Raw genomic sequence first — 13,892 nt, forward strand, 5'->3', positions numbered from 1 at the left:
AGTGACTCTTAGGAGAGGAGATTGGCGAGGGCAAGAAGGGATGAAGCGAGTCCAGCCTTTGGCAGTGGGGATATGGGGATGGAGAGACTGAGTGGATTTAACATATGCTTTGAAGGTAGGCTTGGCCAAGGTGAAGGAGAAGGATTCATAAGTAAAAGCTTACAAGTTTCTGGTTTGAGTACATGATGGATCTTGATACTAGTTAATGCTTTGGGCAAGAGAAAATTAAGGATTCTGTATAAAACTTGAGTTTGAGATTCAGACTTCAAAGAACTGTCACACTGGCTGCTGTATTTGTCCATTCTTGCATTGCTATAAAGGGATACTTGAGACTGGGCAATTCATAAAGAAAAGATATTTCATTGGCTCATGGTTCGTTTGCAGGCTGTACAGGAAGGATGATGCTGGTGTCTGCTTGGCTTTTGGGGAGGCTTCAGGAAACTTACTATCATGGTGGAAGGTGAAAGGGAAGCACATACATCACATAGCCAGAGTAGGGGCAAGAGAGAAGGGTGGGGGGTGCCACACACTGTTAAACAACCAAATCTCATGAGAGCTCACTCACTATCAAGAGAACAGCACCAAGTGGATGGTGCTAAATTGTTCGTGAGAAACCACCCCCATGAGCCAATCTCTTTCCACCAGACCCCACCTGCAACTTTAGGGATTACAATTGAACATGAGAAGTGGGTGGAGATACAGATTCAAACCATATCAGGTGCACGGAGATGGGTCCCTAGAAGAATTCAGGAAAACAAGGACAAAACCTGCAGGCAGTGTTGAAGTGAGGGGAACACCTAGAAAGAAGGAAAAAGAGAAGAGTACTTGGAGGTGAGTCATGGGCCGCCCCCAAATTAAGAACCTGTGTTGAGAAGTCAGCAAAAGGAAACTGAAATGAGTACCAGAGAGGCATCATGAAAACCAGTCTCTGCCATTTTCCAGAAACCAAATTAAAGTGTTCAAGAAGAAGGGCAGAGTCTCTTGTGGCCTGTTACTAAGAGGAGGAGGGAGGTCAAGTCTGAGACATGGACATTTGAATGAAGCATGGTGAGGTCATCATGGCTTTGACAATCAGTGTTCCTGTAGTGGTGAAGGTGGAAGCCAGATTTGAATGGATTAAAGATACAGTAAAGAAGAAGAAACAGCATGTGTAGAGTACCCTGGAGAAATTTGTCTGTGAAGCTGGAGGGCCCTATGAGGTTCAGGGATACCAGAACTTAAAATATACATATTAAAAAAAAGTTAGAAGAGAGTAGAGCATGTTTATATGCCAATGAGACTATTCTAGGAGAGAAAGAGAAGTTGCTCGTGCAGGAGGGGAAAATGAGAGAAAGAGCCAAGTCGTAATAAGACAGAAGGGATAGGATCCGACTGTGATAAGACAGTTGGACTTTCCCTGTCATAACAAGAGAAGGTGGATGCAGCTGGACACCAGGCTCAGATCTGGTAATGGGAAAGTAAGAGAGATCACATGGTGGCTTCTGATTTCACAGTGACATAGGAGAACTTGGAGGAGTGCTTGTTAGCCAAGAGTACACAGGAATGGGAAAATGTAAGTTTTGAAGAAAAGGAAAAGGAAATGAGCTATTATCTTAGTTAGAGGCTAGAAAATTCTGGACAGTATTAGCAGTGTCCACTTAGGTTTGGGACTATGAGAAGAAAGAGCCGTCAGCTGGTTATGTGATGTTTTTTCCCCAGAGACATTCAGCTGCTCAGGGTTGAGATTTTTGCCAGATAGTACAGTGAAAGGAGAAAGGGCTAAAGAACTGGAATAGGTTTGCAGCAGAGTGATTCAAATGATAGCCACTGAATCTAAGCTCTATAAGAACAGATACGAATCTGGGAGGGGGAAAATATGTAGCAAGAAGTGGAGGGGAAAAGACCAGTCCTCCTGACCTGATTTTCATTTTGTTTGTTTGTTTGTTTGTTTTCCTAATAGTATATGTGATCAGTGTTTCTTCTCTTTATTTTTTTAAGGATGTCTGGAATGGCTGGTCTTTTTAGCATCTCTGGCAAAATATGGGTAAGTAATCTTAAATAAAACATTTATATTTGCAGAGATGTTAAGAATAAAAATATAGCTTTTAAGCAATAGGAAAATAAATATTTATAAGTAAATTTATAATTTCACTTTTTTTCTTAAGCCATGCAGCTACTCTCATGTGGGGTTTCCAGTGGTAATGTCTTTATGTAGAAGGGCATAATCTGAACAGGAACCTGTAACTACTGTGTCAGAGTCTTATTTTCTTAGATCAGTGATGGAGTCTTTGATCCAAGCAAAAGGGCTTGTGTGGTTTTATTTTATCTTAAATTCACATTGGCATATCTCCCTACATAGGAAAGATTATCTAAGCCTGAAAGTAGTTCTGTATGTCAGGGGTTAGCAAACTCTAGCCTGTGGGTAGGCTGCCTGTTTTGTAAATAGTTTTACTGGAACACAGCTACATTTATTCATTACCTATTATCTGTGACTGCTTTCATGCTACAATGGTAGAGTTAAATAGTTGTGACAGAGACACAGAGAGTTGTGGCTCATAAGCCCGAAATATTTACAATCTGGCCTTTAAGTAGTAGACCCCTGCTATATGTGATTGTATAATTTCTCTGAGTCATTTCAGTGGGTTAGAACTGTGTTTCAGGTTGAATTGTTGAACTATTATATAATCTTGACTATGTCCCATAACCTTTTATTCTCCTTCTCTGTAGGGGAGGACTAAATCCAACCAGATTTAACAAAATTGCTCTAGAATTAAATATAGCTCAAAATATTTCAAAAAATCTTAGAAGTCAGTCTCCCTATATATGTTTTTTCTATGCTATGATTGTAGGTTATGGTGCCATGTTTGGAAGGTAATATTCAAAGAGTTTGTGAAGACTCTTTTTCTGTGTCTCATACACATTCATATATATTGAAAGACATTTGAGAAAAACCTTTTGTATTCCACTTTCTCAGTTACATTTATATTCTGCCTTGTGAGATAGAATACCTACTATGGGGTTTTTTGGTTGTTTATTTTTTTTATAACAGAGGCTAATCAAAGACTTGGTTTCAGTCTTTCAGGTTAAAATTTAACTTTTTTGGCATTTGTTTATCACAATAAACAGCAACTAGTATTTCCTGCTCTCCAGATAATTTTAATTTCATGTGGTTTCCTTTTGCTGCTTTCTTAACATTGTTGAGAACTTAAATCAAGGGCAGAGAATTATGAATTGCAAACTGGCAACTTAAAAGAGATTCTGCCTTTTGCAGTATGTCGATATTAAAGATTGACAAAATCATGTAGCCTGCTAGCTGTCTGAGCGGTGTAGCATTATACTATCTAATTCAACAGAAAAATTGTAATAGATGATTGTCAGGCAGCACTGACTGAAATTTTAGCACCAAATCTATGATAAGTGCAGAACAATAGAATTCTTTCTGCAGGTTAAGAAGAGCTTAGATGGAAGCTGATTATGGCCTTCATTGATTGTAAAAGAGAAGTTTTACTTTTAAAGACAGTAGCAGGGAAGATACATACTCTGACCTCATATAGCTTGTCATTTGGAGCTTAAACAAGAGTTTAAATAAGGAGTTACAATTTTTCATTATGTCATGCAAATGATTACCATGTGTAACACTTAGAGTGTGTCAAGGCCAGTTGTGGGTGTTTTATCTTTGTACACACTGTGTACTCTGTGTGGATGCATTAAACTGGAGAGAAAGAGCCATTTGGAGAATAGAATTTTATCCATGTCTGAATAAGTAATGAATATGTTCTTCTTAATGGTTGAGAAGTAGAATATATATGTTATATAAATGTATATTTATAATTTCTTTCCAGATATATTTCCAAAAGGAACCAAAAATGATAATTTTATAAAATAAATTAAAATTTGGCACACAAATAATTACATTTTATAATTGTAAAATGCAGAATGTAAAATGTACAATTATACAATTGTATAATTGTAACATAGTTCTATCTAGTATTAATACCATGTTTTATCTTTTTTGATAAGCATTTGCATGGAATAATTTTTCCATTTACAACCTTTTTATTATGTTTTAAGTAAATCTTATAAAAAGTAGAGACCAATAAATAATTCTTTTAACTGATGAATTTAATCCATTTATATTTATTGGGATCATGAAAACATTTATCCTGATTGTAGAGAGAGTGTGTGTGTGTGTGTGTGTGCGCGTGCGCGTGTGTGTGTGTATGTAGGGGAATGGAAGAGAGTTGTACATAAAAGAGCGCAAATGGTACAGTATTAGATTATTTTGATCTCCTTGTGTATGTGTATACATTACCTTAATAATTTGTGAAATCTGATAGTACTCTCCATATCAGCATGTAGCCTCCCCAAGCCTCTTGCCAACTTTGGTAATAGAAATAAGTCCCCATCCTTTCATCAAATCTCTAGGTAGGCCTCTTTTATTTCTAGAATTTGGCTCTTGTCCTCTTATTTACAAGGCATATAATCTCTGACCTAAAGAGACTCATGCCTTTAGGCTACCCATCAGGTCTCTGGTTGCCACTTCCACCTCCAGTTATGGTCTTGCCTTGCTGTCCTTAGAGAGCCACTTACTCAGTCAATCCTCCCAGCTGACTGCCCTGCCTGCTCAGTTAGCTCATTCAGCTGACTCTTTCTTTAGCTGGAGTTCCTCAAATCAATGTTGAATGTATAATTGTGGCAAACTTAATTTTTTTTAACTCATGTCTAGATCATGTGAAACTGTAGTGCAAATATATTAATAATGAACAGCAGAAACACTGTACATAGTGAGACAGAGATGGGGATGGGAGGTAGAACCAAAAAAGTGTAAAGTCTCAGAGAAAGATTAAAAAGATGGAAGAAGGAAAGATGTAGAATGGCTAATGCCACTGAGACAAGATTGTTTATGCCTATCCATAGTCTCTTTATCCTATTGAAATATCTGGATACATGTACAGATAGAAATCAGTCTTTCCTCAGCAACAGTCTTCCCTGGATGGGTAGCTGGTTAGATTTAAGTATTTATATAGGGAAGATAAAACAGTATAATATGATGTTTATTGGAGTTTTTGTATGTATATAGGAAAATGCCTAGAGAGAAATCAACAGTTTTCTCTGATATTGGAATTATGAACAATTTTTAAAAACCTTTTTTCTGTAATGAGAAAATAAAAACAGAATATATCTAGAAGATCAGAGCCTATTGAACTAGTGATTATCTAGAAAATATCTAGAAGATCAGAGATCTACGTAGAAAATCAGAGCCTACTGAACTCTGGTGATTCCTTAAGAGGCTTGAGTTTCTTTCTGCCTTCGAAGTAAAGCCAACTTGCTCAGTCTGACATTGTGGAGATAAAAGCTGGTCCTCAGGATTCTGGGATCCCCTGGTGATGAGACACTTACATGGCCGAATTCCTATCAACTCGGGAGGTGTTTTGGTTTGCATTTGCCCTTCTTAATTTTATATCAACCTCCCCTGTGTTCTTGCTTGAGTAAACCCTTGAGGTGAGAAAATCCCTTGAATAGTCTTATGAGGCAATTCCTGTGAGCTTCCTGCTGTTACCCTGAATCCCAGGGATCCTCCATATGTCATTTATACCACAATGTGGACAAGAGGAGATGATCTCCAGTGTTTTTTCCATCACTAAATTTAAATTGTCTTTTCAATTCAGTCATGATAGCATTCACCTGCATATTTTAATTCATATATAAACTCACAGAAGTAATTACCACATTAGCTATAATATCTATCCTCATGGATAGTCTCAACATTTTAGCCATCTCACTTACAGATGGAGTCACTGAGGCCTGGGAGATGGGACAGTTAGAGGAGTCTCAGAAAGTTGACATCTTCAAAGGACAGAATTGATTTTGATTTTATATTATAGTAGCAATATAAAATTTCTTTAAATTTGTATACAACTTAAAGTGACTAAGTAAAAAATGTTAATACTCTAACGGATGGTACAAAGTGAGGTGGATATCATGAAAGCAACATGCAGAAGACTGAACTTCAGGAAGCATCACTGCCAAATCAAATAGGATTAGAAGTCCTTGGGTTTTTTGTCTGTGGCACATGTGTGGAGCGAGACTGTCCAGTCTTGTCTTCCCTTAGTGGGCTACAGTGCTACAGAGAGGCACTATCCTTCTCTTCCAGAAACACATCATTGTTTCCCACCTTGTGTATAGGTCCCTGAATCTTTTTTTTTTTCCTGCCATGGACTTGTTCCTAGAACCCTTTGAGTGCTTAGTGCAGAATCTGGTACCTAGTTATGTGCTTGATTATTGCTTTTTGTTAGTTATATTTATTAATCATCATTGTCTTTATTATTTTACTTTTCCCTTCTCTTTATAGGCAACATGGAATACTTTTGTTAAATTTTTAGCCAATGCTGATAGCAGGCTTAAAATAGGGTTCTGTGGTAGTCACTCAGCATATAGGTTGAGTATCCCCAAATCCAAAAATTCAAAATCCAAAACGCTCCAGAATCTGAAACTGTTTGAGCACCAACATGACACTTAAAGGAAATGCTCACTGGAGCATTTTGAATTTCAGGTTTTTGGATTTGTGATGCTCAACTGGTAAGTGTAATGTAAAAATCTGATAAAACCAGAAATCTGAAGCATGTCCAGTCCCAAGCATTTGGGATAAGGGATTCTCAACCTGTGTATGCTTTTGCTAACTAGGTTTAGCATTTAAATGTATTTAAAGCATTATTTTATTGGATTTGGTGAATCTCTGCTGTTCACGGAGGTAATACAGGATGTAACTTCCCTCTCCTAAATGTTACTGTTGTTTTGAGAGGATGTAGGCATATGGCAAATTTTAGCTAAAATAAGATGTGCTACATCCTTGGGAGGACAATCTGTGTGATGGATGCTACCTTCCCTTTTTATTAGAACAACATGACAGAAGATTTAAGGCTTTATTTAAAGTATCTGATTATCAGAATTAAAAGCCATGAACATTTAGACTAGAGAATAACAAAGTATATTTTAAAACTTGAAAACATTCTTCTGTGATTTATATAGCCTGCCTCTTCTCAATGTTTTTTTTTCTTATAAAAATGTTTAGAACGTTTTGTAGAATGTTACAGTGAGATAGTGGTACACATCTATAAGGTCCTCTCAAAGATCCTACGAGAGGCTTCAGGCTATGTTTTGTTACAAGTGCTGCGAGCTAAAGCATGAAAGAAGTGAACCCTTGGCCATCATCGAAGAGTCTTTCCTAGCTGTCTCCTTCCAGGGAAGATATTTTGGGGATTCTGATCTGTGTCTGAAAGAGATAAAGGACTTGTTCCATAGCTCCTCAGAGTATATCCGATGACACAGGTGAACTCTAAATCCAAAGGCTGTCTGTCCTTCAGGGCCACTCCAGGTTTGAATGAGAGTCTGTAACACTGGGCTGGATGACTGAGCAGGATTTAATTCAACCTGCAGTAGTTTAGACTTCCAGAGGGAGTGCTTTGCCTTTCTTAGGAGGGAAGGCTCTACCTCAGATGCATGGAGGCCTTGGCCTGCCTGTCTTCCTTAAGTCTATCTGACCACTGATTAGAATGCTCTTCTTGTTTATTCTGTTGTAATGATCTTTTGTTTTATCTTCTCACTCAAATACGTATGTAGCCAAAAGTTAGCGCTAACTTAATCATGCACTGTGATAATATAAGGTATCATGCCCATCAGAATTTTAGTGCGTTTTCAGTGAACAGAGTAAGATACTTTCTTATTCATCTAGTACAATAATATAAGGTATCATGCCCATCAGGTTACATTTTTGTGCATTTTCAGTGAACAACATGGAATATTTCCTTGAGGTAAGCACATATAATATTGAACAAGGATCAGTATTTTCTATTAAGTGAAAACTGTCACTTTGCCTGGTAATTAAAGAAACAGAAACACAATAATCTAAAACGGAATTGGATTTGATTTAATAAGCTATTCCTTTGGAAACATACATAAAGCAAAACTTCAAGGACATGGTACCTAACACTCATAAGGGGCTTTAAAGCCATTGTAGACTCAGGCAAAGTAAACGGATAAAGATTTATATCTGTAGTTGTGAAGGTACAACGTGATTAATGAATCTTTAGTAATAATGACCTAAAAGACCAGAAGATGGCAGAGTTTCTCCAAGAAACTCAAATCCCTTTAAAGAGGAAGTTGATACAAGAAAATTAAAGTGCAGCTTATTAAAATAAGCGAATTTCTTGAAGTACTAAGTGTTTGAGTCAGAATGCAATGCTTCAAAAGCAAATGATTTAATGAAATTAAAAAATAATTTAGAAAGTTTCTTGAGAGTTGCATTTATCATTTATTTTGCAGACAGTGCATAAGATACTGTACAGAAGGACTTAAAACTGCACGTTATTTGTCCTAACCATACAAGTAAGATAAATCAGCAGCTACTTATAAAGCAAGTTCTAGAATACATTCATGGGTTGGCACAAAGGCAGATTGACTTTTACCATTTTCTAATTCATTGGTTTATTTCAGAGTTTAATCCTGATGATGGTACTGAGTCCTGAGAAAAGCCTAAGTTGAATACATAGTATTTTCTAAAGTAAGAAACTGTACAATAAATTTTAAAACTTCCATTGAAAAGAGTTTGAATGAAACAATGTTTTGATATTTTAAATACGCCCTTTGCTTGCTGAGTTGTAAAATACTAAGTTACTCTTAATAAACAATTGTCCTGGCTAAACACACACTGATGGCCAGTGACATCAATGGAGGACAGATGCCAGCTTTACAAGTCGAGAGTGTGTTTGCATTTCCTGTGAATAGTTTGGGTATTTGATGCATCTTTTCCTTATTCAACAAATACTGATTGAACACATTGATTCCGCGTGTCAGTGTTTAAAATACTTGCTGAGTCTTTAGCTCTATCTCTTTTGCTGAATAAGAAATTGTAGAGAGATATTTCAGGTTATGCTAGATAACAAGCATTTTTCTTTATTTATCATTCCAAATTAAGCCAGAATAAAATATGTTATTTAATTACATTAACATAAACTAAGAAACCAATGGGAGTGATTTCAAATTTGAGAAATATGAAATTAAAATAGAAACTTGGACTCATTTTCATTAACCTTACTGTTTCTAGGCAAGTCATTGTCATCACCTCTGCTTGCTGGTGATATTTGGAGCCGTTTCATCCTGTGTCCAGTAATTGCTTGAATTTTAGTTAATGGCAATTTTTGAAACTGTCAGGATCTTAAACAAATGACTAAATCATTGTGAGGAAGCATGGCTTCTGCAAGTCTACATCTAAGTAGGCTTTGACTTTAAAATAGCAAGTTCATATCTGTTAATTTCTGTATGGTTTAGCATGTAAGTAATTTCTAGCTATGATTATGTCCCTTCACTCCTTTTTAAAGTATCTGTCATGAAATAGAGTCTTAGGGAACAGTGAGCATGAAGGGATGTACACTCTATTCAAAGATTGCTGAAATCTAATTTGCTCATAATAAATTAACCAGAAAAAACTGTTTCTTCTGTCTACTGTTACATTATATGTTTTCTGGTAATTTACTAAACTTTGAAAGGATGAATAGATATAGAGCAATGAGAGTCTGATTAGAAAAAAGAGGTATGGAGACATTTTAAATGGTTGATGTTCTGTAAGTAGTAATTTAGTTTTACTGAAAAGTCAATAAAGGCTGAAAAAGTTTAATTTTTTTATGAATGCCCTATTATAAGTACACATTGAGATGTATGTAATTATTAGGGGAGGAGGGCCAAAAGCACCCCTCATGATGGAAGAAAGGACTGTCAAAATGATCCTACCAGAATTCTATCCAGATTATGAACTCTAAGCAAGTATAACTTTTTTAGTAATGACCTTATAACTCTCAGTTTCCCAATATTATAAAATTGATGTGTTCTCTAAGAATCATTTAGATGGATAAACCTTTGTGGGAATCTATGGATGTAGAAACAACAGCTAGAGAAGGAGATTCAAATATTTTTGGTTCTCTTAAAAATAAATACTTTACTTTTTTCCTTCTGATTACAGCATCTTCACAACTATTTCACAGTGACCCTTGGAATTCCTGCTTGGTGTTCTTACGTCTTGTTCGTCATAGCCACCTTGGTTTTTGGCCTTTTCATGGGTCTGGTAAGAGATAATACCAAACTTTTTTCTGTCTTTATGGCAAAATGGATTTCATGTACAACTAAAAGGCAGCCAAGAAAGAAAAAGCACATAAAATATAGTGTTTTGTGTAATCTAAGTAGTTAAATAGCATTTGCTTGTTTGATACTGCTTTCAATGGTAATGTGAGATATAATTGAAAATTTATTAAATTCTTATCCCCAATCCTATCCCTTAAATATTTTGGAGTCACTGCCTAGAGTATGGACAGTGATACAAATAAAAGAGAGACCCTACTTGAATTGATAGTTTCTAAGACCACTGAGTCAGCTGTGATTTCACATATGGCCACTTAATTAGAACACTGTAGTGATAAGGCCAGTGTTTTGAATTTGTTCCTTGGGTAGATGCAAGATTTTTTGTTTTGTTTTTATCCTCCAGTTGAACTAATCCTGACCAGCTGCTTATTCATGCATACGCTCTGGTTTTCCTGAGATAGAGTTTGTAAGATAATATAGTTAAAACAACACAATTATTTTTTGGGCATGAAAATCAGTACCCAGTATATATCTGTGCATTTTCTCCCCAGTGTTTCAGGCAAGAGTTGAATAGTAAATTTATTTATCTAACTGTATAGGCAACTATAAATGTTTAGCATGTTGTATTCTTTGTTATTTTTTTTTCTCTTAATTAACCTAATCTTGATTAGTTTGATTTCATTTTAAACCCTAATTAAGCCAAAAAGTTTTTAAAAACCTTTATAATGCATACTAATCACATAGTTCCTATACACTATAATGGGAATAATTGATGATTACTAAAAATTTATATAGGAGAACAGACTCTAAGTAAGATTATCTTAAAGTCTATCCTAATATTTTATAATGAATTTTGTCTGTTTAGCAAGTTCTTTTTAAAAATAAGCTTAAGGCCGGGCGCGGTGGCTCAAGCCTGTAATCCCAGCACTTTGGGAGGCCGAGGCGGGTGGATCACGAGGTCAAGAGATCGAGACCATCCTGGTCAACATGGTGAAACCCCGTCTCTACTAATACAAAAAATTAGCTGGGCATGGTGGCGTGTGCCTGTAATCCCAGCTACTCAGGAGGCTGAGGCAGGAGAATTGCCTGAACCCAGGAGGCGGAGATTGCGGTGAGCCGAGATCGCGCCATTGCACTCCAGCCTGGGTAACGAGTGAAACTCCGTCTCAAAAAAAAAAAAAAAAAAAAAAAAATAAGCTTAAAATGTTAACAATTGACTTATAGTAAGTCATAACCACCCTCAAGGAGCCAAGGAGGCTCAATTTCACTTTTCCATGAACATACCTAATTCAAATAATGGCTTATATTTAAGACTTGGTTCCTGATGTTAACTTCAGTGGTGGGAATGAGACTCACTTAGATACCTGTATGTGTCCTTCATTAGGTCCTGGGTATGTTCTGTTCTGTTGCATTAATCTTTTTGCTAATTAACATGTCCCCATTGCCCGGGTCTAAAGAGAATCGACACTGGTTATAAATAGAATGTCATTGTGCTTCTCCCATCTGTTGTCTAGTTGCTAGATTTTTCTAGCAGTGTATTTTGGGGCTACATAGTGTGAGGTAATTGTAGGGGGAACAGTATGAGGTCCCAGGAGAATCAATGAAGGAGTTATAGGGAATGTAGGTTGTGTGTGAACCTGTTGGAAGTCTAGTGAAAATGCTTAGAGGTTTAGAATATTATTTTGATGTTTACTTTAAGTTCATGAAATTGAGTCGGGCCTGCCTGCCTATGCCTTAGATTCTTTTGGAAGCCTAGATTCAGATAATTAGTGCAGAAGGGTTATTGAAACCTTGGCCTGAAGAAAGGAGAGAGTTGATTCTAGCCTGTTCAACTGATTAAGTGAGATGGACTATCTTTCCTTAATAAGAAGTTGGGAAAATAACTTTAATTTAATAAAATAACAATTTCTAAGCATAAGAATAATAAATTTAAAAAGATTCATACATTTATTGTTAATAAGTTTCCAAAAAATAAACACATATCTGTGTTCAAAGTGCCTATTTTAGGTTGTGCACAGTGGGTCAGGCCTGTAATCCTGGCACTCTGGGAGGCCGAGGCAGATGGATCATTTGAGCCTAGAAGTTTGAGACCAGCCTGGGTAACATGGTAAAACCCTGTCTCTGGAAAAAATACAGAAGTTAACCTGGCATAGTGGCACACGCCTGTAGTCCCAGATACTCGGGAGGCTGAGGTGGGAGGATCACTCAAGCCCAGGAGTTCAAGGCTGCAGTGAGCTGTGATCTTGCCACTGTGCTCCAGCCTGGGTGACAGAGGTAGACCCTGTCTCCCAAAAAAATAAATAAATAAAAATAAAAACAACACATACATAGACACACAAACAAACAGAATGCCTTTTCTATAACTGTAAAGTATAAACACACAACAGCTAGAATGTTTGCCTTTAGTAACCTTTAATTTCTTATGTACTTTTCAACTTCTTTTTGTGAGAGTTATCTAATTTGAAACATCTGCATTCTTATCCCATTTTAAATCATCTATTCCAGAATGATATTTTTGTTAACTTCTAGGATGATAGACAACTGTTTCTCAATTGTTTCCATATCTTAGCCACATAGAGAATATTTATGTAGCATGCCAGTGTAAAGGGATGGTACTGAGGGACAAAGCTGCCTGAGGCTGGCTCTGAATGGCCCAGACTCCTTAAGGGATGACATGCCTGTTGGGAAGCTAGGATCTAAATATTTTTCTTGTTCTTTTTTTTTTTTTTTTGATAACTTCACCAACTCAGTCAAAATTAAATGAGTAAGTTAGATAGACTAAACCTGAGATGAAATTGTTGGGTATACCATTTTTCAGAATAGAAGAATAGGATAAATTAAGGTGAGGGATATGGAAATTACCCTGATTTGATCATTATGCTATATATACATGCATTCAAACATCACATTGTACCCCATCAGTATATATAGTTACTTTGTGTCAATTATAAATAAAAAAAGAAAAGTCAGAAAAAAGAATTATGTCCTGGAATAGCCAGTAAACATATAACTATCACTTTAAAATGTAAGGTTTTCAAACCTGAATCATTTCAGATGGAATGCTTTTTCTCTTTGTTGTTCAAATTGATTTAATGTCTTAGAGTTTATTGTTCCCCAACCCACCAAGCCTTCCTGCATCTCATTGCCACACCTCCTGGGTCTCCTCAGTTTATCATTCAGGGCTTTCTCTGGAACCAAGATCCCCCACGGAGAACCAACTTAGTTTAGTTTAGAGCAGCCAGGTGGTGCTGCTGTTCTCTCCGACTGCCCAGGGCATTAAATGCCTCCTCCTTTCAAGTCATCTTCAATCCTTCCCCACCCACAGCTGGTTGTAACATTTGTGAAATGTTCTTCCACTCAATCAGGGTGAGGGGCAGCCTATATAGAGTGGTTTGGTTGTCCGGAATATGTATTTAAAAAGACTTGGTTCATAGTGTCTATTTTCTTATACCTGCTTGGTTCATCTATTTATAGTGGGTTCTCTGTAGACTTTTGACTCTGTGACCACTGTTCTAAATTAGTATTTTCCTGTATTATGTCACATTTGAAAACTAGGAAATTCTTAATTATATCCTTGTCTCTTGTGAAGGTTTTTGACTAGCTGCTAATTAATAGTCTAAGAATATCTGATTATAGAAGCAAGGCCTAATTTTGAGTCCCTTTGGTAATAAATGTCCTATCTCTTCACTGTAAAATCACTTTTTCCCTTCCAGGTCTTGGTGGTCATATCAGAATGTTTCTATGTGCCATTTCCAAGGCATTTATCTGAGCATTCTGGTAAG

The 13,892-nt window shown here is 36.5% G+C and overlaps 1 protein-coding gene across 1 annotated transcript in view; it reads left to right on the plus strand.

Annotated features, from left to right (window-relative positions):
* Positions 1-13,892, plus strand: part of TMX4 (thioredoxin related transmembrane protein 4) — a 43,759-nt gene that overhangs the window by 23,349 nt on the left and 6,518 nt on the right. Inside the window, exons 5-7 of the mRNA XM_012455422.2 lie at positions 1,978-2,023; positions 9,995-10,096; positions 13,824-13,887. Of these exons, the coding sequence (XP_012310845.1) occupies positions 1,978-2,023; positions 9,995-10,096; positions 13,824-13,887 (212 nt within the window). The remainder of the gene's footprint in view (positions 1-1,977; positions 2,024-9,994; positions 10,097-13,823; positions 13,888-13,892) is intronic.

Source organism: Aotus nancymaae, unplaced genomic scaffold (genome assembly GCF_030222135.1).
Source record: "Aotus nancymaae isolate 86718 unplaced genomic scaffold, 86718_ANA_hifiasm-v0.15.2.pri h1tg000029l, whole genome shotgun sequence".
NCBI lineage: Eukaryota > Metazoa > Chordata > Mammalia > Primates > Aotidae > Aotus > Aotus nancymaae.